Source organism: Cenococcum geophilum (assembly GCF_001692895.1).
Source record: "Cenococcum geophilum 1.58 unplaced genomic scaffold K441scaffold_13, whole genome shotgun sequence".
Lineage (NCBI taxonomy): Eukaryota > Fungi > Ascomycota > Dothideomycetes > Gloniales > Gloniaceae > Cenococcum > Cenococcum geophilum.
The window spans coordinates 2,710,165-2,736,421 of NW_027137571.1; the positions used below are offsets into that span (position 1 = coordinate 2,710,165).

General features: G+C 38.5%; 2 protein-coding genes across 2 annotated transcripts; both read right to left on the minus strand.

The window, feature by feature from the left end:
• Positions 1–21,162: 21,162 nt before the first annotated feature.
• K441DRAFT_686067 (uncharacterized protein) lies at positions 21,163–23,077 on the minus strand (the record flags this gene model as incomplete). The annotated part of the gene is made up of 2 exons (XM_067651952.1): positions 21,163–21,729; positions 21,785–23,077. 2 exons carry the CDS (start codon positions 23,075–23,077, stop codon positions 21,163–21,165), a joined length of 1,860 nt encoding a protein of 619 aa, XP_067506107.1.
• Positions 23,078–24,191: 1,114 nt separating this feature from the next.
• On the minus strand, positions 24,192–26,198 carry K441DRAFT_607846 (uncharacterized protein). The gene is made up of 5 exons (XM_067645454.1): positions 25,551–26,198; positions 25,205–25,389; positions 24,685–25,149; positions 24,458–24,633; positions 24,192–24,393 (listed from the first exon to the last, which is right to left on the minus strand). Exons 1-4 carry the CDS (start codon positions 26,181–26,183, stop codon positions 24,540–24,542), a joined length of 1,377 nt encoding a protein of 458 aa, XP_067506108.1. The 5' UTR covers positions 26,184–26,198; the 3' UTR covers positions 24,192–24,393; positions 24,458–24,539.
• Between the last annotated feature and the right edge of the window lie 59 nt (positions 26,199–26,257).

Here is a 26,257-nt window from a genome sequence, read left to right on the forward strand (position 1 = left end):
TCCTAGAATCTTATTACACCAGTTAACTCCATCTACTAAAGCTATTAACTATTCTTAACTTAGGAACCACTTTCTATATCTTTAATAACCTCTCTCGTTTTTATAATTTTAGGAAAGCTCTAAGACACGAATATATTATCGCCGGCAGCTTAGAAGTGCCTATACTAGGCTACGGCAATATTACTGTCTAAGTTATAAAACTAGATAAGAGTAAGGGAACCCTACGTCTTAAGGACGTTGCCTTTTATACGGACTTTAATATAAACCTAGTGTCATTCCATCTACTTTAAAAATGAGGGTACTACTAGGATAATAAAGGAGATAATAATCTTCTCATTTAAAAGGATAATATAATCCTATATTAAATGGAAGAACGTTACGGATAATAGACTATTGAATACGTCTAATTAGGAAACTTAAAATCTATATTTAATATTAGCCGTCTAACGCGCTGTTAACGGAAGCGGATATTATTAAGAGACGCTTGTCTAGATTTAAAAGGTAATATATAACTATGGTATCTGCGTCTAGGTCATCTAGGACCTATAAGCCTTTACTATTTAGGTCTTAACGCCTTAGGAGTTAAGCTTTAAGGCCTAAAGACGACGGAATATTAATACTGCAGTCTTGCTAAAATTAAGCGTTAGGTCTTAAGAAGGTTCTTAAAATAAAAAATTAATAAACCCTATCTTAACCTCTATATTAACTAGACTAACCTTAAGGAAGTATATATGGGATTTATACGAGTTATGCTTATCTATAATACCTTCTTAGGAAGAACCTTCCCGTATTTTATGACGACGTATAGTAAGGAGAAGGAGACACTATAAGTACTTAAAGACTTTATCTAATGGATTTGTCTGAGGTATAACCTTAAAGTTAATACTATTAGATTAGATAATAAGCTAGGGAGAAAAAGAACCCTTAAATAGCTATAGACCTAAGGGATTATATTTAAGCCTTTGGCGCCACATACCTAAGTATAAAACGGTACCACCGAACGCTTAGGGGGTGTAATTATTAAGAGAGCATGAGCAATAAGAATTGCTGCTAATTTACCACACGACCTATAGAACGAGATAGTTAACTATATAGTCTACCTTTGAGATTAAACACCACGAGAAAGTAACGGTTAGAAATCGCTATATAAGAGGTTCTATACCTTCCTAGCTAATAGGAGATTAAAAAAGCCGCAACTGGCGCACCTAAAAGCCTACGGCTGTAGGGTATACGTGATAACGTCGGACGCCTAGCTAAAGAAGAAAAGGCTGAGCAAGCTAGATCCGCGAGCCCATATTGGCTACCTCGTTGGCTATAACTCTACCAATATCTATAGGATCTAGATCCCCCATAAAGGTATCGTCATCTCCACTAGGGACGTTATCTTTAACGAAAAGATGTTCTTTAACGGCAAGCGAATGGACATCTTAAAGGATCTATACGCCGAATTAGAAACGCTAATTAAGAAGATTTAACTTCCTAATAGCCTAACTAAGAATAAGGTTCTTCTGGAAGACAATGAAGAAGTATTTAAACCGTTAATTTAAGAGCAAGACGATAACGTTAATAAGCCAGTGTAAGCCTTTAATGAGTTAGTAGATCTTAAGCTTGTAAGAGCTCTTAAAGATATATACTATACGCCACCTCTAACAGAAGAAGACGAAGAATCTCTATATGCCTTTTACGTCAAGTATCCTATAAAGTTAGATATATAAGGTACTAATTAAGATGTCGCTTATTAAGTAGGAGATATATTTAACACTTAGGGGGTGTTTAATGACTTAGTTAAAGACTTATTTATAAAAGTCTGTAATAATAGGTTTAAAGACTTTGTTACTAAAAGGATTACTTTAGCCTATTACGGCGCCTTCTTAGCAGGAAGAAAGTTTAACCTTAATAGTTAACTTAACAATAGTAAGCTAAAATCAGGCAGAATATATAATGTTAGATTACACAGGAAGAACTTACCTCCGCCACCTTAGTTAATCCGCGACCTTAATATGTATCCTCTTTAAGATTAGTTCTAAGAAGCTTAACAAGCTCATTTCCAATCTCATCATTAAATAAGGTCTTTTTAAGAAACAGATAAGAAGTACGTAAAGGGATAGTAGGTCCTTAGCTTAATATAGGTGTTTATCTATAAGATAGATAAGCACGGATTTCTCTAGAAATGTAAGGCACGTTTAGTAGTCTACGGAAATTAATAGGCCCCAAAAGACCTACCTATAAGAGCTACTATATTAGCTAGTACGACCTTCCGAACCCTTATAGCGATTACCGTAAAATTTAACCTAGAGACGACACAAATAGATACAGTTAATGCATTTATCTATTGCGATCTCGACGAGGTCGTCTATATAAAGCTACCGCTAGGGTTTAATAAAAGAAAAACAGACAAAGTACTACGCTTAAGAAAAGCCCTATACGGACTACGACAATCACCACTATTATAGCAGAAGAATCTCACGAGCTCGCTAATAGAATTAGGTTTTAAAGAGGTACCCTAGGAGCTGTGTGTTATGCTAAAAGATGGAATAGTTATCTTCTTCTACGTTAACAATATTATCTTCTGCTACCAAAAAACAAATAAAAAGAAAGCTTAAGAAGTAATTAAGGAGCTAAGTAAGGAATACTAAATAAGTACCCTTAACGAGCTAAAATAGTTCCTAGGAATCCACGTGCTACATAATTGTAGCTAGAGGCTCCTATAGCTATCCCAAAAAGCCTATATTAAGAAGATAGCTAATTAGTACAAGATAGATCTTAAAGGGCGTCTTTTAGATACTCCTATGGCAGAATCGGAACTCCTCCCTACTGATTACCAATTGATCTGTCTAACGCGTCCGTTCCCTAATATAGACCTATTAGTTCGTCCTATATCCCTACCAGCCTCTATAATACTATATCAGAGAAAATTAGGTTTAGTACTCTATATAGCCACTACGACGCGTCTGGATATTGCCTTTATAGTATTACGGCTAGTAAGGTTTAATTAGAACCTAAGCTAAGAGCATTATTAAGCAGCAGATAGAGTCATCTAGTACTTATATAGCATAAGAAGCAGAGCAATCTGCTATAGAGGAGATAAGGAAGGAATAAATAATAGAGGGAAAGATAAAGGAATACGCGATAAAGGACGAGACGATGGAAGAGACGGTAGAAGCGAAGCGTAATCATTTATCTATGCTAGTAATACATTATTCGCGAACAACTCCATTAATAGAAAGAGCTTATAAGGATACATTATAAAGCTATTTAGGGGGCCAATCGCCTAGAGAGCAAACAAGCAGGGTATGGTTATAACGTTAAGTATAGAAGCCAAGTTACTAGCCCTATCGCAGACAGCAAAGGAAGCTATCTTTATTAGTAGGCTATTTAAAGTAATAACACTACGCCTAAACAAGCCCTTAATTATTAAATGCGACAACACCTAAACGCTCTAACTAATTATAGAAGATACGGTAAAGCTAATTATAAAGCTCTAACACGTTAATATCTATTAATACTGGCTACGTTAGGAATACGTAAGGAGATAAGTATAATTTTAATGGATAGTAACAAAGGAGATAATTGCTAATGGACTTACGAAGGCCCTGCCCAAGCAGAGGTTTTAAAGCTTCGTTAATATAATTGGAATAGTAGATATTAAGAAGCGGCTAAATAAGAAGAAGTAACTAGAGGACCTAAGGGACAGTATTAGAGTAAGACAGAAGGATTTAGATAAGATTATGGTTTAATTAACGTATTAACAAGCACGAGAAGGGTCGCTAAGGCGCTAGCCGTAAGTAAGCCAATAGCGATTTTCCATGCCGGGCATGGAAAATCCTAATTGGTTAGCAGAAGTTAGCAGAATTTAGCAGGAAGGTGGTTAGCTTTAACCTTAAAGAGCTTAAAGCTAAGGGGGTATATTAGATAATCTATATTCTCTAAAGGTATAAACCGTACACAAGTTACGTGTACGAGTCACGTGCATTATAAACCTCTTCATCTGAGCCCGAGGGCCCTAGGTCTAAGGTCAATCAACCTTAAAACAAGATCATTAATCAATCAACCCATTTCATTAATGAACAGCTCAATACGAGTTACTTGACAAAAGTCCTAAACAATATTAACGTTGCTAAGTGCCTAAGTATTAGCAGTTTATCCTATAAAATATTCCCTAAAATATTCCTATAGTTGTGAGTTGGCGTAGTATCTATTTTAGTAGAATATAATATAGTGTAAGAGAAAGCCGTTAACTTGTTTTATGGTATAAGTTATTATATTAAAGGCGAATTCGTCCTAATCTTTATTAATAAGTTTTGCGTGCTTAGCTACCTTTAGTAGTAAGAGGTCTTTCTAGTTATTTAAGGTAGGCGTAGCTATATTTTTGGAGGGAGGGAAGTGTTATTAATATAGGGATTATTATTTAGTACGTGTTTATAATATATATTTGCGGTTATAGGGCTTAGGACTAGTTCTAGCCTTAAATTACAAAGACTTATAAAGCGTGTTGTTCTATATAATAGACGCAAGAATCTATAATCTTAGAAAGGCTTAGGACTAGTTCTGGCCTTTAGATCCTTAAATTTATAGAAGAGTTCTATTTAAGGTTTAGGACTAGTTTTGACCTTAAAAGACAGCTTCCTCTAGCACGAGTAGTACTGATATAGTGGCTCGTCTCTTCTTAGTGGAATACCTAGCTATTCTATAGTATAACAGTAAAGTTAACTACTAATTAGTGTTAGTTATATAAGGGGATATTATATAGCTACGGTTTATAGATAGTATAATAATTATTATTTTTTTCTTTTTAAAGAAAGGGGTAAGGAACTTAAGGTTCCTTACTACGCTAGTGCCGCGGCAGCACGTGATGGCAACTTGTTATACGTGACGGCAATATATCTTATATGGTGACCATTTGCCTTTATTCCTAATAAAATATATTCTAGATATATTCTAAATATATTCTAAATATATTCTAGCTAGTTATTTATAATAATTAATTCTAATTAAGAGGTAAGTTATATAGTAGGATAAGCGATTTAGGCTTAGTTAACTATATAACTTTATATTTTAAGTTAAGGCTACCCTATATAGGGATTATATATTAGCGCTTATAGTAGGCTAACCTTTTAGCATAGTCTAGCTGACTTAAACTATACTATTTACTTACTTTATATTAGACCTTATATCTTTTAAAAAAATTTAAAAAATTTAAGGGTATTTATAAATTTTTATTTTTTACCCTTTATATTTAAAGAACTAATATTATTAGCTTAGGAATATATATTTAGCTAGTTTATATTATATTTAAATATTATAAACTTATTTATATATACTTTTTAAATAAATATAATAAAAGAACTTTAGATTATATATATTTAAAAGTACCTAAAATTAGATTAAAATATATTAGATGTTAGAAATACAGGGTAACTCACTAATAACGACTACTTGAGTAGGGTTATAGTAATGTTAGTTGATTCTTATTAATAGGAATAAGGAAAGGGGTAAGGAACTTAAGGTTCCTTACTACGCTAGGGCCACGTCAACACGTGACGGCAATATACTTCATACGACGGCAACTTGCCTTATTCCCGATACTAGCAACTCTTCTTTTTATAGTTGCTATATATATATATATAAACAAACAGTATATAATAATACCAGACAATATATAATAAAACTAGATAATATATAACAAAACTAGACGATATACGACAATGCGGCAGTTGGTAGAATTTAGTAGATAACGCGAAGACGGGTAGGCCGCTAAGACGCTAGTAGTAAGTAAGCTAATAGCGATTTTCTATACCGGGCATGGAAAATCCTAATTAGTTGGTAGAAGTCTATACCACCACCTAAATTAATTAGGTGTGGCGCTCTTAGCAAGGATCTAACTAATTAAACAACTTTAACCGGCGGTTAAAGTTCTATAAGATCTTAACTTCTCTAAATTTCCCTCTTAACTTAACCTTTAACTCATATATATAGAGTATTTATATTAACAAACATCTCTAGTGCCTTATTTAGGTTTGCCTTTATTATCGTATCTACTGGGTTATCTTAGCTATTAATCTATTAGATCTTAAAGAGTTTTTAACGCTTATAGGACTACTAAAGTGCTATAATATCGATTATAAGACGCTTCTCCTTTATAGTACTAAGCTTAACTAAATACTTATAAAGGGAATATAAGTTAGTGTATACGATTATAGGGATAGCGGGAAGTTTAAGCCGGTCTATAATTATCTTAAGGGTAGTTCTAATTATAATTGCTATATTAACTCCGCTAACCATTCTATATATCTCTAACGCTAGAACGCTTTAAGTAATACGCTTACTCTTAGTTAAGCTCTAATAGATAAGGTTGCTATAAATCATAAAGTTATTCTCTTTAGTAGATTTATTTATAATAATAATCTTATATCCTAGCTAAGAGCTAAAATCTTTATTATTTATAAATAATCTATTAACGAATATAAAGAGCTTAGTAGTAGGAAGGTTAATAAGCACGTAGAGTAGTCCCCTATTAAGATAGTTCATTTGCTAAAAAAGACGCTTATTTAGGGCAAGAATATTATTCTTAGTTAGTTCCTAGTATTAAGCAGCAATAGAAAGATTAAAGAAAGCCTTAGGTTAATAGATAGAAGCTATATAAGCTCCGCAAGCGCGTTACTCTATATATCCTTACTTTAGAGAATTAACGTTAATAATATTAATCTTCTTACCTTAACCCTTCTGGCGTAGAGTAATGGAGCCCTTATTTAGGGAGAGGATATATCCGTTAAAGAGTAATAGTATTACTAAGTTAAGTCTTTCCTTTGGCTTTATTATAAGGTTTACCTTTACTAGCTTATCTTCTTTAAGAGCTAAGAATTAGTTGTCTTCTAAGATGATTATATTATCCGTTTATATGCCAACAATTCCGAATGGAGTTTTTATAGTTATAATAAGGAAGCAAGGATTAAATGTAGAAGTAGTTATTAAAAGCTTCTCCTTATAGTGCTTGCTGTAGGTAGCCTACTAATGAGTTCCTGCCTCTACGATTCTATATAATGGCTTAAGTATAACCATAATTGTATCCTTGGGATATTAGTGGCGAATTTGCTCTAGAAGGTATGCTAGTATTAAGCGCTAAAGGCGCGTCTCTAATTGGGTATAGGCCTAAGTGATATCTTATAGGTAAACCGCTATCCTATTTTTTATTAAGGAGGGAGCTAGTATAATAATGACTTATTAACTAGCTTGTTAAATTATAGGGGATTACGTAAGGATTACTTCCTTACCGTTATTATTATAACCTTAAATGACTAGCCTTAACTTCTTAAATGGGGTATTGGTAGCTTTGCCTTTAATCTTATTAACCATTCTTAACTTAAATATGCGGACTCTATTAAACTTAGTAGGGTCGTATTTCTCAAATTTAAAGACTCCTCTTGTAATAAGACTGTTGATCTCCTGCTTATTAAATGCTTAGAAAGGAGCTTCTAAAATTATAATGCGGCCTTTTTTTTGGAGCTATTTTGTAAGTTTAAAGTTAGCCTTCTCTTTAGCTGTTATAAAGGCTATTAATAGTTTATCTTTATTCTTAATAGCGGTAACAAATTGCTCTTTAAAATTAATAAGATGTTAGCAATTTTATAATCCCTTTAGGCGACCTCTACCGCGTTATAGTTGCGGTACGTCTACTATAATTATATTAGAATCGCCTTCGCCTTCTAAAGCATATTAATCGTAGTTCTCCTTTAGGGTATCCTCTGGGGCATCCTATAAAGGCTTAGAGCTATTATCCCTATAGTAGGGCTTAATAACGGTTAAGCGGAATTAAGTGGGTCTATAGGGTATCTAAAGAGTATAAGTTTAACTATTAATTACAATGAGTTTATATAGGCCTAACTATCCTCCCTTTTTACGCTATACGCGTACCTCCGATTAGAGTGGCAGATTAAGCGTAGTTAAGGTATTTAGGCTATTTCTTATTTCTAGTATATTATTAACCTAGCGCGTAGCGTAGAGATATTACACCTCCTTTGTTGCCTTACGAATAGCCTTAGCTTATTACGCAATAAAGGGAGATAGTAGAGAATTATTAGTTATTTAAGGGTAGGCGCTAAAGACTAGTAACGTAGGTATAAGCCTATCTAGGCTAGCGGTATCGTTAATAGCCTTAACAGCTATTTGTAGGATAAGCTCTTCGCTAGCACCCTTTAGTTCTAAAGAAATAATCTTATATACGCGGTGTAATGGCGTATAATATTATTCTACTTTTCTAATACTATTATATGCCTTAACGGGGACTTCCTTAACCTTAATTATTATTGCCTTTGCCTATTATTAAAACTCCGTAGATAAGAAGTTCTTTTTTATATTATAAATGATTTAATTAGGGGGTCCTAGGTAGACATTAATTTAGTATAATTAAAGAGTATTCTATACGTTCCTAGCTAATATATCTTTTAAAAAGCGTGCGGCTTGGAAGGAGGTTAAGAAGTCAATAACTTAGAGTATTAGCTTGCCGCTAAGATATATAACATCTATAATAATGTAAAAGTTAAAGTTATAGTCATCTTTAAGAGTAAACTTAAATTGGCTAGGGGACTTCTAGTTTATTTAGTAGTAGTGGCAGTACTTTATAAGATATTTAATTACCTTAACCTTAACTTTATAACCTACTCGCTAAAGGACCCTAAGTAATTAGTAAACAGATGGGTGGCTAAAACAATAGTGTAGTTGACGTAACTTTGATTTGGTTAGGTGGCTCTAAGTAATGCTCCTTTCTGGCTGTTAAAGGAGTAACTAAGGGTAACCCTACTTGCGTATAACGGGCATTTGATTATCTCCCTAGATAAGCATATTCTTAAGGTTGTTAAGCTTAATACCTAATTTGTCTATATCTTGGATATAGAATAGGAATGGGGTATTTGTAGGGATAATGTGGAAAGTAATATATCCTAACGGGGTTTGGACTTTAATTGTGCTAAGAGAGATTATAGTACCCTTGCTAAAGCGAATTGTATATTGGCCTGCTGTTAATTAGTTAATTTAAATAGAGCTATTAAGCTGCTGAAGAGCTCGAACTTAAGGCTCTCCTACTATAGATACTTCTGCGGCTTTAGTATCTAGTATAATACTATAGAAGACGTTTGCTAAGTATCTATCATTAAAAGAGAACGCGGAACTTTCCTTTAGCTTATTAAAGATATCTAACTTTATAATAGAATGGAGCGTAGATTAGTTATTAAGGATAGTAATAGTTTATATGCCATTTACCTTACTATACTTAGTGAAGTATTAGTTAGGAGAGTAGTCCTTAATTTCTATATCTATAAGGAGCTGTTTAGCCTTATTAACCTTACCCTTGAGATCTTCTTCGCCTTTATATTAAACTAGGAAGTTTTAGAAGTAGGCTATAGTGACCTCTTAGTTTCTAACGTTTTGTGCGCTTTAGCGAAACCTATTATATACCTCCTTTTATCTATTAAGAGGGTGTCTAGTTAACTAGTAATTTGGCTTCTTATAAACATAGCACTTCTTTTAATAATTGTTCCGAAGTGAACCTCTATAAAGACCTCTATAATTGCTTTATAGTTGACGTTAATTATACCCTTTACTATATCCCCTACTACGTCTACTATATATTTAATTAGTCTAGTTATAATTATATTAGTCGGCTGGGTTGATTAAGGTAGGTTAAAGTTAGGCGTTAAATTACTATACTTCTTAAGAGCGTAAAGCGGTGCTAATAGAGGATCTTAATTAAGTATATACTCCTTTATAAGTACTTACAGGGTTAAAGAGAGCGAGATTATATTCTTTAATACCTTAGTATATACTAATGACTTAATTGCGTAGGCTAAGGTCCTCTTAATATAATTTAAATAAACTACGCTAAATTGTCTAAAGTTAATTAAAGAGCTTTTGAAGATAATTAAGCTAAGAGACACCTAGGTTCGTAGCAATAATTTTTAGAAAGGTAGTCTCTCTCTACTCTAACATATATTACTGCTTATTCTCTTTTGTTTTAAAGTAGTATCTTATCTTATATATTATTCGGTTAAAATTGTATCCTTTTTCTACTAAATAATTATAATAGAAGGTACTAGCGCGGCCCTTAAGCATAACGGAATAGGCGTTATAATATTAGTTAGGTTCTAGTCCAACCTTTTAGTAACAGTTATAGAAGATATATAGCTTTAAATTAAGGATGTTATATAGTTCCCCGCTAAACTTCTTCTCCTAATCCGTATAGAGCTTTGTAAGCTCTATAAGCATTTTTAAGGTACCTCTAAGTAGTATTAGACCACGTTAAAATTACATTAGAGATTAAGGTAGGGATTGCTTTATAGGCTGCAGTAAAGATATAGGGCTTAGTGGAATACGGCGTAGTACCTAATCTTCCTATAGTAGAGTTTAAAGGTTATTAAATCGCGAAGTAAGGGGATCTTGCGCTTACTTTTAAGGGGTAGTAGTTAATATTACTAGTTAAATTAGTAGATCCTAGGGAGCTAGAGATAGAGGTAAAAGCGATGGATACGGAATATAAGAACTTATACCTAAAGTAATGGAATTAAAACGCGTCTCTATTGGCGTATTGTTTAGATTTTATTATAAATTAAGCTTCCTCTTAGTGCGTAGTTAGTACTTAACCTCTTATAGAGTCTATTTGTGCTCTTCTTTTACGTTAATAACTTACTCTTAAATATTATCTCTAATAGCACCCCCATCTATAGGGATAAATACTCTATTCTCCTAAAGGAAGTTACGGAAGTCTTATACGACGTCCTTCTTTATAAGAGCCTATATTTCCTTTATCTATTTAATAAAGTCCTCCTTTATATAACACTATAGCTTAGTATTATTATATTCGCTGTCTATATAGTATACTATGCGGTATACTAAGAATCTATTTAGGTCCTGTTTTTTGGCGTTTATAGGGTCAATGTCTATATCCCACATCTCCGGGTTAATGCTTTTCTTATACTTCTTTGGGTAGGTTAACGCTATAGTAGATATAAAATTAACGGGGTGTCGTACGTTAAAGGTAGGTAGGGTTTTTAGCTTTATAGAATCTTATAGGTTTACTATTAAAAGGTAGGCAATTAAAATATTGTCGACGCGTTTCGGACGTTAACTTTAGGACTATAGGTTTAGTAATACTTCTGACCTAAAGTACTTAACCAAATCTTTGTATATATAGTTGTTTAACGCGTTTCGGACATTAATTTTGGGACCATAGGTTTAGTGACACTTCTAACCTAAAGTACTTAACTAAATCTTTATAAACGTGGTTGTTCTATATAATAGACGTAACTTAGTATCTCCTAGTACTTAGTGACACTTCTATTACTAGTTTTTTGCAAGTCTAAGGTAGCACAGTATCGCCGGGATCTATTCCATATGAGCGCATATAGCACCCCTATACGAGACTGTCTCTTCTATTCGAAAACCTAGCTGCTCTATAGTTGACTGTATATTTAACCACTGATTAGTATTAAAAACATAGGGTAACTCACCAATAACGACTACTTAAGTAGGGTTACAGTAATATTGGTTAATTCTTATTGATAGGAATGAGGAAAGGGGTGAGGAACTTAAGGTTCCTCACCACGCTAGGGCCACGTCGACACGTGACGGCAATATGCTTCATGCGACGGCAACTTGCCTCATTCCCGACATTAGAAACTTAATTAAATTTTATAGCTATATTTAACTCTAAGATACTATTTTATAAGCTTAAAAAATTTATTTAAATTAGAATATATATTAAATATATTCTAAATACGTTCTAAATATATTCTAAATATATTCTAAATATATTTTAAATACGTTCTAAATACGTTCTAAATATATTATAACTAGTTACTTATAATAATTAATTTTAATTAGGAGGTAAGTTGTGTGGTAGAATAAGCGATTTGGGCTCGGTTAACTATACGACTTAGTATTTTGAGCTGGGGCTGCCCCGTACAGGGATTGTGCATTAGCGCTTATGGTAGGCCGACCTTTTAGCGTGGTCTAGCCGACTTGTAACCACCTTATTACCTACCTTATTTAAGCCTCTATACGCGCTAAGCGGTTTCCACTATATTTAAACACTGTACTGGATAAATTAAGGAGGATTTTTAATTGGGCAATATCAATATTGTATATACAGAGGTTCTGCCAAAAAATCCAATGTAAAACACTATTCAATCCCTACAATTTGCCTAATTAGGAAATTAGGCTGACAGCGAACAGCGAGCCTGCCTATTTTGGTGCAGCGAACAGCGAGCGATTTGATTGGTGGCCCTAGCTCTCGCTCGCTGCCAAGAAGCTCGCTGAGCGCTGGCTGTTGGACACACTGATGTCTGCCCTTGAACAAGTACTAATACGAGTGTAGCTCGACGGCTGGCGCTATACCTTCGGCAATAACTTTGCCCGGGATTTCTTTAAAAGCTTGCGATCCAGCGTGCTACCCGATTCAGCTTGACGCAGCCAGTCGTGCCTGCTGTGCTTCAATTGTGGCGGCTGATTGCAACATTAATCTTTCTGAAGTCAGTGTTACTAAAGACAATTGCCGTCTCTGCGCTCTGTTCTTCAGTACAGCTGAACGCCACTGTCGTGATAATGGACTAAATGTTCAAATCATTCGGGAACGGTCAGCGTTGAAAATAGCAATCGAGGGGCCTCGAATTCTCCGGTTATGTTCTGATTCAGGTTAGTATCTTCAATTTACATTCGCTATGTAGAGCCATTACTTACTGCATATATTTACCACAGAATGTTCGGCTGATACTGGTCAAGACATTCAGATCAGCTACCCAGTCTTACCCAAACCGGAAAGTCCTGCACGTTTTGCACTACTCCGCGCATGGCTCCGTTGGTGCAACAAGTCCCACAATTGCAACAAACATGACGCCGAATCCAAAGCAACATTGCCAACTAGGCTCCTCTACGTTGCGGATCCCGATCCAGGTGTCCTGCGTCTCTACTGTCCTAAGAAAAAAGACAGCATGAAATACATCGCGTTATCCCGTTGCTGGGGACTCAAACATGGGGAAAAGCCTAATTTCCTCACAACAGCCAAAATCATCAAAATACGACTAAAACAGTTCAGTTCCTCTGAGCTACCAAACACATTTCGGGACGCAGTCCAAGTAACCCGGGAGCTGGGCATCTAATACCTCTGGATCGACTCCCTCTGCACAATTCAATCTGGGGATAATGGAGAGGATTGGAAACGCGAATGTCAACGTATGGAAGACGTCTACGCTTCGGCTTACTGCACGATCGCTGCAACTTCGGCTATGGATTCGAACGCTAGATTTCTTGGGCGGAACGTGAGCAGAGAGCCTGTTTATGTTCAAGAAGCCTCAGGCCGGCGATTCCATGTCTGCACTGACATTAATAATTTCAACGACGTTAAGCAGGCTCCACTCAACAAACGAGCCTGGGTAATACAGGAAAGGGTCTTTTCCGGCCGAACTATCCATTTCAGTGCCAATCAGACATATTTTGAATGCGGAGAAGGGGTGTACTGCGAAAATCTTACAAGAATGAAATAGTAAGAACTAAAGCTAGCTAGGGCCTAAGAGACCAATACCTCTCTAACTCGAATATCTTGCTTTTTAGTTCAGCTCGGAAGAAATTCTTCGCACTCGATCCAAAATTTCTGAACCAGCTTCTCGATTTAGGCAACCGACGTATTATAGAATTTATACAGTTTCTTTCTAAGGACTATTTAAAGAGTGGCCTGATAGTGAAGACCAATAGATGTGTTGCGATATCCGGATTAAAGGCCCGTATTGTACGCGCTAGAAGGTGTTAAAGCAGATACAGCATCTTTCAGCCGTACCCCTATAGGAATCTCCTATGGTAGAAGTCTAATGGGGAGAAGACAAAGCAGATTAGGTACGAGACCCTAATTATGCCAGCTTAGTTATAGATGGTATATAACGGAGGTATTTAGTTTATAGGCATTCCCTTTAGGGACGTAGAATGGATTAATAAGCTTAGATTTAATAACAAGCACAAATATATATTAGTTACCGACGTAGGAGTTTTCTAGAACTATAGCCTAGAACAAAGGGATATAAGCTATATTATTTTAGATTTAGGCAAAGTAGAAATAGTGTGGATTTAGTATAATATTAAGGCGAGTAAAGACCTTTATGCTAAACTATATATTATTATTAAGAGGGTTTTTTGTAAAAATAAGTATAGGCTAAGGAATAAGAAGTACTATATATTAGTTATTAGGCCGACTAGTATTAATAGCAAGTATATAAGGGTTAGAGTTAGGTAGATTTAAAGTAATTACGTAGCGAAATAGAGGCTTAATATGCGAGTTGTGTAAACGGCTTTGCACTTAAAAATCTAGCAGAGTAACTAATAGATACTTGGATTTAATATTAAGTTATAAGGTATAGTCTATATATAGGCTCCATCTACCTATATTATAGGTGCTTAGTTAAAGTCTAGCTTATTTAAGTATAGTGTTTAACTATTTTAAGTAAAGCCTATTACTAAGACTTCTATCTAAGGTAAATATAAGTACTTTTACTATATGCTTAGCTATAAGGCGACTTCCTCTTTGTATAGAATGGTATTAGTAATAGTATATTTAGCGGTATTTATAGTAAATAATTAAAGCATAAATACTTTAAACTCGCTACTACTAGTAGGGAGGGCGGCTAACCTATACTGGCTATAGGGTTATTAAGGTAGCGTTTCCTAAATATTAGCATAATTAAAGCTATAATTGTAAGGGTACTTTTGGTCCCTTACTCGGCTATATTCTAGGAGCTCTTAGGGGCTACCAAGGCTAGCCTTCGGCTAGGCCTTGGCCACCCCTTATAAGCTCCTCAGGCTTGCAGCCTCCTTCCTCCCCCATTAGTTCGTCTCTCTCTATACTTAGGCTATTGCCTACCCTTATTACCATATTGTCCTCTTCCATCGACTCTCCTTGTAACTTATACTCGGCTTACCTACTCCCTACTATACACCCTAGCAATATGCCTTATAATAATCCACTTTATTTATAGAGGTGGCAAGCTTATTAAGTTTACTTTAAGCAAGTCTCTAACTTTAATCTAATATATAAAAAGTTCTTTATTTCTATATAAGTAATAAAGAAATATTCTTAATATAGAACTAACTAAATAGTAATAAAATATTACTTAGCTATAACGTATAAAAGAATAAGCTAAAGAAATCCTAGTTAACACTTTAGGGGTCGTTTAGTTAAGGCCTTAAATTTCATTTTATAATATATTAATTTAGAGTAATTTTATCTATACAGTATTAATATTTTAATATTTCTCTTACTGCTTATAAAACGCTAGTATAGCACGTTAAAATATTGGCAACTTTACCGTATACAGCTTTTAAAATAGAGCTTTTAGCATTATTTTAATATAGAGCTCGAAGCTCCTGTTATAAATTCCAGTTTAATATAGAGGCTTTATATTTGCATATGTCTATATAATCTATAGAGCTATAAACGCGTGTTAAATTAGGAAGGAACGCGTTCTTTTTACTAGACTTTTAGTTTATATTTAATCTAACAGTTTTATAACTAAATAACCCCTTAATTCCTAATAAATGCCAAAAGAACGTAATTGCGAAAATATTTTCTCTTAAGAAATTTCTTATACCTTATGCTTTTTAGGAGCTCTATTTATAGTGTAATTTTTTTTCTCCTACATAACCTTCTCCCTAATAGCTTTTTTAATAGGTCCTTTAATGCCTCTCCTAGTTAATATCCTTACTGATATAATTTGCCTCTTTTAGCTACCTCTATTATAACATCTTTAAGCGGTTTATATATCTTAGCATAATAGTAGAGGTAATAAGAATTCTTAATATAGTATAATAAAAGTTTTTTTACAATATAGCTACCGCTAAACCTTAGGTAGGATATTAGTATATTACTATAATAAGATTGTATAAAGATATAATTTCTCTATAACTAGGGGTTTAAAGACGTATTATATCCCTTATTATATAATAAGTAGGTAACTAGGATATAAGATACTTTACTTATCTATTTAAGATCTTAGTATTAGAAATTATCGGTATCACCTAGGGGGGTACTGCAATTGCAATATAAGGTAACTGGTTCTTAATTCATTTGTGTCTATCTTATCTACTAAAAGAGAAAGAAAGGGGTAGTAAAGGTCGGGCTATCTATTGGGCCGTAGGTAGTTAGGTGACCTACGCTACGCTATACAGCCCCTACCGCATACACTCTGCGCATAATGTAATTTACAACCTCTACTTATATAGATACTAGCGATATTTATAAAAAGGAAAGAAGGTAAGAAAGTATAAAGGAGAAGTATATAGGTTAATAGGTGCTTAGGGCAGTAATCACGAATGTCTTGGGTATTGCGAATATTATGGATATTGCAGACGTTGCGGATATTGTTACGGATATTGCGGATATTGCGGGTATTGCGGATATTGTGAATATTCGGATATTGTGGTGGAGATAGGTAGGCGCTGTCACGGGACTCACACGCTCTCACGTCTCTGCGCGTTTTAACGTTCTTGACCCGTGCTCACGTTCGTCCCGAGACACCTACGCACGTTCCCCTACAACCCCTATTTATACCCGTACCTGACCTGTTCTGTTTCTGCATCCAAATGTCTTTGTATCAACCACGCATAGTTACGCGTACGTAGCCTTCTTCAATTACTACCCTGTTTAGTACATTGTATTCCAGCTCGTGCCTACTTCCGTGACAGGCACGTATAAGGTGTTACTGAGGTATCCCGTAACAGAGTGTAGTTAAAGTCAGAACTAAAGGTGTGGCGGCTTTAGAAGGTATAAGAGTTGTAGAGCTATTATAGACTATAGGGTAAAATAGGTGGAAGGGTTAAGTCCTATCCGTCGTCGTCGAAATGACAGTTAAGGAAGTTGATGTTAATAGTGAGGTTCTCTATATTAACGTCATCATCGTTATCGCAGAAGTAGGTAGCGTTTTTGCCCTTATTATTGCGTCTTGCTATACTAGGTTCCGTACTACCAGGTTCCGTACTACTAGGTTCCGTACTACTAGGTTCCGTACTACTGGGTTCTATGCTACTAGTAAGGCTGTAAACAAAGGCATTATTATTTATAGATGTAACTATATTCTTAGCAGTTTCAATTAGTATTAGCCTATTTAAAGTTATAAAGTGCTTAACACCATAGTCGTTATAGAAGAAATTGCTGCTAGTAGTAGTCGGAGTTAATATATTAAGTGCTATAGCCGTTATATCCTTGTTGAAATCGTCGTTAATATCGTTATCTATAAGGTAGTAGTGGACACGTCTTTTAAATTCTTCTCTTACTTTATTACGTTCTTCTTTAGTATACTTAGTTAACTAATAGTCTCCTTTCTTACACACAAAGCATATCCTAGCATTATTGCCGTAATAATTATTTAATAAACTTGGTCGGGATATCAGTTAGTAATAATAACGGTTAGTAAAGAACACGTCAGCGGGCTATCCTATAGTACTATTAATCTTCCTATAAGTAACAATTAACGATTATAGGCTATTTATAAGGCCGGTAAGTATAGTAGGTAGGTTAGAGCAAGCTGCCTAGTAAGCAGCGACGTCTTAGTAAGCGACAATAAGCTTATTATAGAGGAAGTCGTTATTATGGAGGTTGGCGTTAAGACCATACTATAAGTAACGGAGGTTATTAAGTAATAGCTGTAGGCAGTCCTCTATAGACTTACCCTCGCTCTTTATTATTACTATCTTAAGAGTTATAGCGTTCTACTTTGTTAGAACTCTACACTTATATTCTAGTCCTTTAAAGTAGTTGCGTATAGCGTTATAGATATCATTAAAGGTAGTATAGGTTGCCTTATTCTTATAGTAGAAGTTAAGAGTAATACCACGTAGTATTATTGGAAAGCCTTTAATCTTTACCTTTTATAGTATACCAACTCTGTTACAAAGGTCGTTGAAAATCGTAAGCTTGCGGTCAAAGTTATTATCCTCTCCACTATATTTGCTTTCCTCCGTATATATCTTTACTAGGGTTACTAAGTCTCTACTATAGTTAACGGCGGCTGTAACTTTTATAGGAGGAGCTGTGACGTTTATAAGGGGAGCCGTGACGTTTATAGAGGGAGCTGTGACATTCGTAGGCGAGGGGGGCTCGGCCGTAGGGGGAGGGTTATTTAAGACAGCTGGAATTAGTACTGGGGTAGTAGATAATATTAAGGGAGTTAATAAACGTGATTTAAGACGGCGGTTAATAATATACGAATTAAAGGGTCCTTCGTTGTTAATGTATAGCTTAATCTCTTTATCTAACTATTCCATAGGGTCGTCCTCGTAAGCGACGTTGTATAGTACTTGTGGTACTAACTTACTCTTCTTATTAAAGACCCATACTCTATTACGTTAGAGTAGTTGTTTAAGTTCCTTAATTACGGACCTATAAGCGTCCTTAAATGTCTATACCTTAAAATTATTAAAGTCCTCTTAGTATAATTCCCATAAGCTTTTATCCTTAAAGTTATGCTTAGTATACTTATTAATTTTAAAGTTAATATAGTTAGTGATGTCTTTTGCGGTAGTCTTATTGGTTAGGGTAATCCCGTTACCCCAGTCCGGACATTAGATTCCTATATTGGACATAATTAACTAGTATAGATTGTAGTGTGGGTTGTGGTGTTTATGGCTTACAAAGGCCGTAGGAAGGAAGGGGATACGCTGGCGTTTAGGGCGTGCTGTTGATGTGATTTTTAACGTAGCGGATCTGCAACAAAGGTAGCAGACGGTGTCGGGATTATAGGTAGGTACTGGGTGCTGCTGACGCTGCTGGGTGTACTGGCTCAGTAAAGAGGTCGTACTGGGTATTGGTATGCGTGATGGACGCAAACCGGACGAAGCCTTGGTAGGAGCCAGTTCTTTGAGTTCCCAGGGCCTTGGTAGGAAGGGTTCTCCTTAACAAACGCGACAAGATCGACGGGCCTTAGTAGGAGCAATCGCGTGTTATCTCTCTTCGTAATAACACCGGATTCTGATCTGTGATATCACTAATCAGTGTCGGTATCACCCGGGGGGGTACTGCAATTGCAATATAAGGTAACTGGTTCTTGATTCATTCGTGTCTGTCTTATCTACCAAAAGAGAAAGAAAGGGGTAGTAAAGGTCGGGCTATCTATCGGGCCGTAGGTGGTTAGGTGACCTACGCTACGCCATACGGCCCCTGCCGCATACACTCTGCGCATAATGCAATTTACAACCTCTACTTATACAGACAGAAATTATTAACACTTTAAATAGATATATAGGGACTAAACCATTCTCTACTTAATTATTAGTATTGCTAAATAATATAGGTGTTTTATAAATATACCTTTAGGTACTAGTAAAATTTTTTTAGAACCTATAACTGTATCTATTTACTAGGATATGTCACAGTACGTGCCGACTGTCAAGGTACGAGGTACGAGGTGACTGTATATCATTGACAAACGATGTCGTGTGAGGATCTATGTAGGAGGTAAGGTGGTATATATACACGTCGCTCAGGGGTCAGGTCTGTGCTCATGCATACGCGTACGCTCAGCCGAGCTACAACAACGCGTAAGGTCAGTGCCGTGACAGGATAAGCCTTTAATATAGTTCTCTTTTAGTTAAGGCAAGTCTATCTTAGCCTCGCTATGGTTCTCTATTAGCTTAAGTAAGTATATTTTAGTTTTGCTGTAGTCTTTTAGACCCCTAAGGTAATTAAGGTATATTCTTATATACTTACCTAAACCGTATCCTCTTATATATTGTCCTTTATATTATCGTCCTTTTTATAAGAACTGGCCTTATTAGATATTTAGGTAGGTATATAAGGTATCTACTCCTATATAGGGTTAGAAAGCTATAAATTTTTCTTCTCCCTACTACTAAATACTAAATCTTTATTATTAATGTGTTACGGATCTTATATCGGCAATAGTACGACTACTAAGAAGAGATATAATTAGGTTAGTTAAGATAGTATAGGAGGCGCTGAAACCGATTAAGCTATAGGATAAGGGGTAGCTAAGTTATATAGTTAGTTATATAATAACCGCAATCGTATAGCTGATTATGACTTTATAGTTATTGCCATCACTGCTTGGTCCAGCGAACGACCATGTTATTAGCCTTGGCAAAGCGTGTCTCTTCTTGATCTCGAGGAAGAACAATATCGACATAATCGTACTTAGAGTTATGATGGCCTTTCCCACGATGAATTAAAATAGGGACGGTTGGCTTCGTCATTGGGCTACGGTTGTAAAACTGAATAGTACTGATATGAAAAGCGGTGATGGAGTCGTCAATAAATGGTGGGTCAGGTTGCTTGAAAGATTGGTATTCGATACCATTTGAAATATGGTGTTACGCCTGAAAAACTGGTCGCTTTCTAGGTACGAGTGGCTGCGGGGGCACTCGCGTTGTGGCCTGAGACCGTTAAGCTACTCTGGATCGATGCTGTTGGACGGATCGGTTAAGGCGTTTTTATTGCCTGATCTACAGTCTTGGCAGAGGATTCGGTACGCTCTTGCATATACCGCGGTACATGACGGCTTGGAATCGCGATTGAGATCCTATAACAGAGGCAGCAGGCAGTCTCCTTATATATTCCATTATCTATTGAACTTGATAACTACATCTCATCCCACGCTAGGCCACCCAATCCATACATCCAACACCTCGCTCTCTCGCCGTGACTTTGCTTCCACATCTTCAATGGGAAAATACATTTGCTCTCAACACACATTACGGACGTCTAAAAAGGAATCTTGGGTGAGGTAGGTTGCCGCAGGTCGGATATGGACAAGAATAGTAAACCCTAAGAAAGAAAAAGAAAAAACACCCGATCAGAAAGTAGGTCCAAGGGCGACCCAGCGGATTAACCTTGCCCGTTTGCCAGCGCCTTCAGTCAAGAAAATCCACAGGATTAAGGAATCGAGCTTGGGGGATGATCGACGCTGCAAACAAACCCCGCTCGAGAAGAGAATAAAGTGAAAAGAGTTTAGCAGAAGAGAAGAGAAGAAAAGGAAATGATAAGGAGCTTTAAGTGAACGCTCTGATATATGAGCAGATTTGCAGCAACAAAAGAAAGCATGACCATCGTCTCATAACGTGCCCGACCTGCCGCTGTGCTTCAGTTCACTCAACGAAGGAAGAAGAGCTACTGATATAATGTTACAGCGCTTGACCAGGAACGGGTTTCCGCGCTGGAATGGGTGCTCCGTATGGATTCGGGTTCATGGGGCTTGGGCCTGGAGGTGATGCACGCCGTGCCATGACTTGACTTGCGGAATTGGACCGGCGGCGGCCTTCAGGAGGAGGGATTGGGCGCTGAGGACCGCCGCCATAGGGGCCAGGGGACATTGATCGGGGAGGTCCTGCATAGGGAGCGTTGCTGTTTGACCGGCCACGAGCGCCGGCTGGGGGCATGGGGCGTTGCTGGCCATATGGACCTGGAGAGTTACGGCCACCTGCTGGTGACATCGCACGAGGTTGGCCGTATGGGCCTGGAGAGTTACGGCCACCAGCGGGAGACATTGGACGAGGTGAGTTACGTCCATTTGCTGGGGATAGAGGCCGTGGTTGCGGAAAGCCGGGACCCATGGGAGGACCACGCATGTTTGGGGCTCCTGGTGGAGGACCTTGTCGAGGGGGACCGGTGCGAGGTTTCACGGGGTGCTTCGAGAGACAGGTACGAGGAACGACACCTCGCTGTGAGCGGTCGAGACGAGTACAGAGAGCCTGTAACGTTGTTAGCACATCAACAGAATATTTTGCACTAGAATTTATGCCTTACCCAGCCATCATCATATTCGTGAAGCATTCTAACCAATTCACCAGCACGAAGCTCCAGTTCATCGTTCATAGAGGGCTTGAAGTCTAATTGGACACGGTGAACGTTATTCGGGACAGGGGCAGGACCAGAGGCCACACCGCCAGTAGCTGCGATCGGTGGTGGACCAGTTGGAGCAGGACCAGGTGAAGCAGGAATATCATCAGTCCAAGCTGGGCTTGGCATGGCCATGGGTACCGACATATCTGGTTTGGGACTGAGAGGCTCAGGCACACCCTTTCGTACTACTGGGGAAGCAAGCGGGGCTGCAACAGCAGCTGCAACAGCTGGTGCTTCTTCAATAACAGGGTTAGCACTAAGAGGAGACATTTCACTTTTTGCGGCCGTATTGGTTGTGGGCGCTGGAGCAGGTTCCGGTGTCATTGGTGCCGATGCAGGTTCCACAGTTTCTGCATGGTTGCCAAACGGATTTGCAGGATCATTTGCGTTGTTCGCTGCACCTGGGCGCTCCCAAGCGCTGGAAGGCTGTGCAGCAGGAGTCAAGAATCCGCGCGAGTCGCTATGCGAGTCGGCTGCAGGTGCAGCAGCCATTTCCAGAGTATTCCCGGCGCTCTTGCGGTTGTTTGCTAAATTGGGTGAAAATTGAGTGACGGGTCGGAGGCTCAAGCGTGGTGCGGTAGACATGGTTCGCGCAGTTCTGATGCTCGCAGCAACACCATTGTCTATGCTGCCCTTTTCGTTATCCAATTCTTGATGCTGCATATTCTTCTTCTTCTTATGGTAAAAGAGAAGGACTAGGGCAAGAACTACAGCGATTGCGATGAGAATGCCTAATACAAGGCCAGCTTTCGCGCCTCCAGACATTCCACTTGATGGAGTAGGAGTAGCAGTTGCGGATGTTGCGGCGACGGCGCTCGCAGATAATGTCGATGAGACAGCGAGGAGCTGGTTCCCTTGCGAGCTCTGGGAAGCAGATGATGGCGCAACAGTAGAGCTTTCGTCCAAGGAAGATGATATCACTGTGCTGGTGTGCTTATTGGTACTCGCATCTGACGCTTTCCCATGGGACTTGGCTTCACTGGTAGTTTCGGAGTCAACTGACGTTTGTACTGGTGAGCCTTTGGTCATGACCGGTCCATCGGTGATTAAAATGGCAGGTCCACTGAAGGTCTTAGCTGCTGTTACGTAGACAATCGAGACGACTGTCGCAACGTCCGGCTGTCGCACTTCCAAATTATTCATAGCATCTCCGAGGTGCCGATGCGCAACATGCGATCGGCGGTGATCGTGAGGCATGGTGCCGCGAGTATCGTCGTTGTGCTTCAGATGGTCAATCTATGTGGAATGGTCCTCAAATATATCGTGCGATAAGCTGTTATTGTGATCGGCCCGGTGCAATCGCGTGCAAGAGTTTTCAATAATAGCGTTTCGTCCAGTGCCCCGTCCAGCTGAGACTGCGCGTGGATAACTCGATTACGTCGGTGTAGGCTTCGAATTGCGACAAGCTCGTGGTCTTGGAAGATAAACTGAGAATGTATCGTAAGGATTATGAAGGCAAGTAAATCTTCCCACTAAAGGAGAGGTCGGTATTTGGATTGCGATTAACTGCCGTAAGGAATGTGGGTGGCTCCAGAGGCTGTTTCTGCTCTACACGCGATTTAGGCTGGAATGGACACGTACTAAACAATAGAGAGCGGAATTAGTTGGTGAGAAAAGAGCGAATGCGATGGCTGAGGTTGATAAAAGAAGGACGAACGACAGCCTGGCCGCGACGGAAGAGAACGATATGGTGAATAGAGGAGGCGATGGAAACCTGGAAGAGAGTAAGTGGTGAAGGTGGTGAACAGGCGGACTGACGGCAGGGCAGGCGACGGAACACAACGGATTGGCCTAGTTTCATGAAACGGTATTGCAATTTAAACTAGCGTCAGGTACCGGCTCTTTGGGAACGTGATTGGATAGCGGCTGGGGCATATTTGCGCCTTGTGCATGGCATCCCCGCTGTCAAGTCTATTATTGGTCGCCCGTTTCGCTCCCTTGGTGAGATGAACACCAACTCGTGCTCGAAGCTGAACATGTCCTCAGCCTCGCCCCTTCCCACTTTGCCTTATCGATTTGATGAACAGTCCTGCGAATCCTAAAGTACAGCTTGTACGGGCTCCAGTGTCCCGCCCCTCTATGCGCGCGCAACACACTCAGCAATTTCGGTAGTCACTAGTCAAGTGCACCATCCAAAGCCTTTAACTTTTTAAGCTTAATTATAAGAGTTAAACTTGAAATTCTCTAGTGCATACAAAGCAAATTGCTGTTGCGCACACACACAGGGGGGGGACACGAGCTCGTACAAGCTGTGCTACGCCTTGCACGGATCCTGAATTCTGGCCAGATTGCAGACCAACATCCGACGCAAGCCACACCAAGCATGTCGACGGAAATGAATGCTCAGGGACCCATTTGAGGCGCAGTAAGCCGAGACGAAGGAACTTGTCCGGATTCCGAACAAGACATCCATCTCTAATGGCCGGCTTCAGAGTCTTCTGAAGTGGATTGATCACAGGAAACTGTCGTTTAGTCGTTGCTGGGCGGCTGTCCTAGCATTCCCCTATGAATGGCTTTAGGGCTTTTAGCAGAGCTTGTAGACAATTGTAGTAAGATTTTAGGGAGGTCTTCGCTTACTTAAAAAGTTGTGGAAGTTCCTCCACAAGTTTCATTCTATGGGCCTTCAAGAGTTTGCCAAAAATGTGTGTTGGGGCAACGACTAAATAGTTCGTGCTTCGCCCTCCCTTTGTTTTGTTTTCACCCAAGGCGGTTCTCCGTCATCATTAAACTCGGCCCACTGAAAGAATGAACATCTTAAACCTTGTCAGGTTCATAATTTACCCACAAAGTAGGGCAATACTTACCCCTTGCCTGGAGTGTAGCTTACATGGCATTGCCACATGTATCTACCTCTATTCTCTTTTTTCCTCTGAACGCAACGAAGAACAGTCGGCACTTTGCAGTAGCATTTCGGCGTGAATCGTGGGTTGAGGCTATCCTTGTAGCACCGATACGTGATGTTAATTCTCTTGTTCTTCGCTATTGGATGCGGATCAATAGCCTGAGCAGGTGCAATGCTATGTTTCCATTCTTCTTGCATCTCCGCATGCATCACTAATAGAGAGTTATGCGGCAGATGGATTGAAATTTGGCCTTCAGTATCCGCTTGGGACTCGTCGGCTTTCTTGTCTGTACTGTTGCTTCCTTGGTCACTCTCACCCCGAGGGACTATTTTCCGGACTCTAAACTCGCGTGCCACACCTAAACTAAGACTTCCAATGACTGCGCGAGGACCAAGGTACGTCAATTGGTCTGAGTGGTATCCTACACTAGAATAGTCATAAGCTTCCCCGAGTTGTTTGAAGCCAGGAAATGTCTACCGACCTTTCTGCACCGCCGTCATAACAGTTAACGAAAGCTGCATTAGGTTTCCAAGGGTGTGGTGACTGGTACTTGAGTTTCTTCCCTCCAGGGTAATGAGTCCGTATTCGCCTTTCAATTTCTTCGTTGACGGTGGCTTGCACCTTTGCAGAAACTTTGCGCATTTCAGGAAGCGTTCGACGAACGTCCTAAGCTAGAGTCAGCAACTTTGTCGTTTCTCTATTGCACGACCAGTTATGGAAGCCTGAAAGCATTCATAATCCCCAACGGTTAATTATGGTTTGGTGTAGCACGTGATCTTTAAAAAAAGTGATGAAGGTATCCAGTCTAAAAGGGAGCTTCATAATACCTCTATATAACTTCCGTTGTACACGTAATCGGTTTTCTGCGTTTCTGCCTCGTCCAAAGTGTCTACGTAGAAGCCCATGCTATGTGGGCTCTGTACAACTTTATCAAAGAGCTTGAAGGTTTCTCTATGGAAAGTAGGTGTTTCTTTCAATAGCTCAAGTAGTAAAGCATCAGCTTCTTCTGGCGGCAAGAAGTTGTGGATGATGGAACACGGTGTATGCTTTTCGATATCTTCTGGGGAGTACAGATGCAGGGTTCTGCCTTTCTTGGTGAGTGGTTTCTTGCCTTTAGCATTTTTATCACCCACTCTGTCTCTTTTAATATTGAACGATGACAGAGAAGATTGATATCCTATCCCATTCTTCCAAGTAGCGAGTTTCTTCCGTGGTGAAACTGTGGAATTACAGTTCAGAGCTTCCGAGGCCTTTCCAACAGAGCCTTCTGATATTAGCAGAGCTTCAAGAAGGGTTTCATCGTCATGGCCTGAATGCAAAGAAGCCAGTAGAGCCAGCTTGAAATCTGTAGAGTCTTCGTCTTCGGGAGTGTCATTTCGAGCTTTTAATGCTAGAGTTTGCTTTAAGTCGTCATTCTGGTCAGAGAGGCGCGTCCGTTTCCGGGAAATAAAGGCATCCATAGTGCTTGCTTGCCCTGTAAATATGCTCACACGACGACACAACAACAGCGAACTGGTTTCAAAGCTGACGCGAG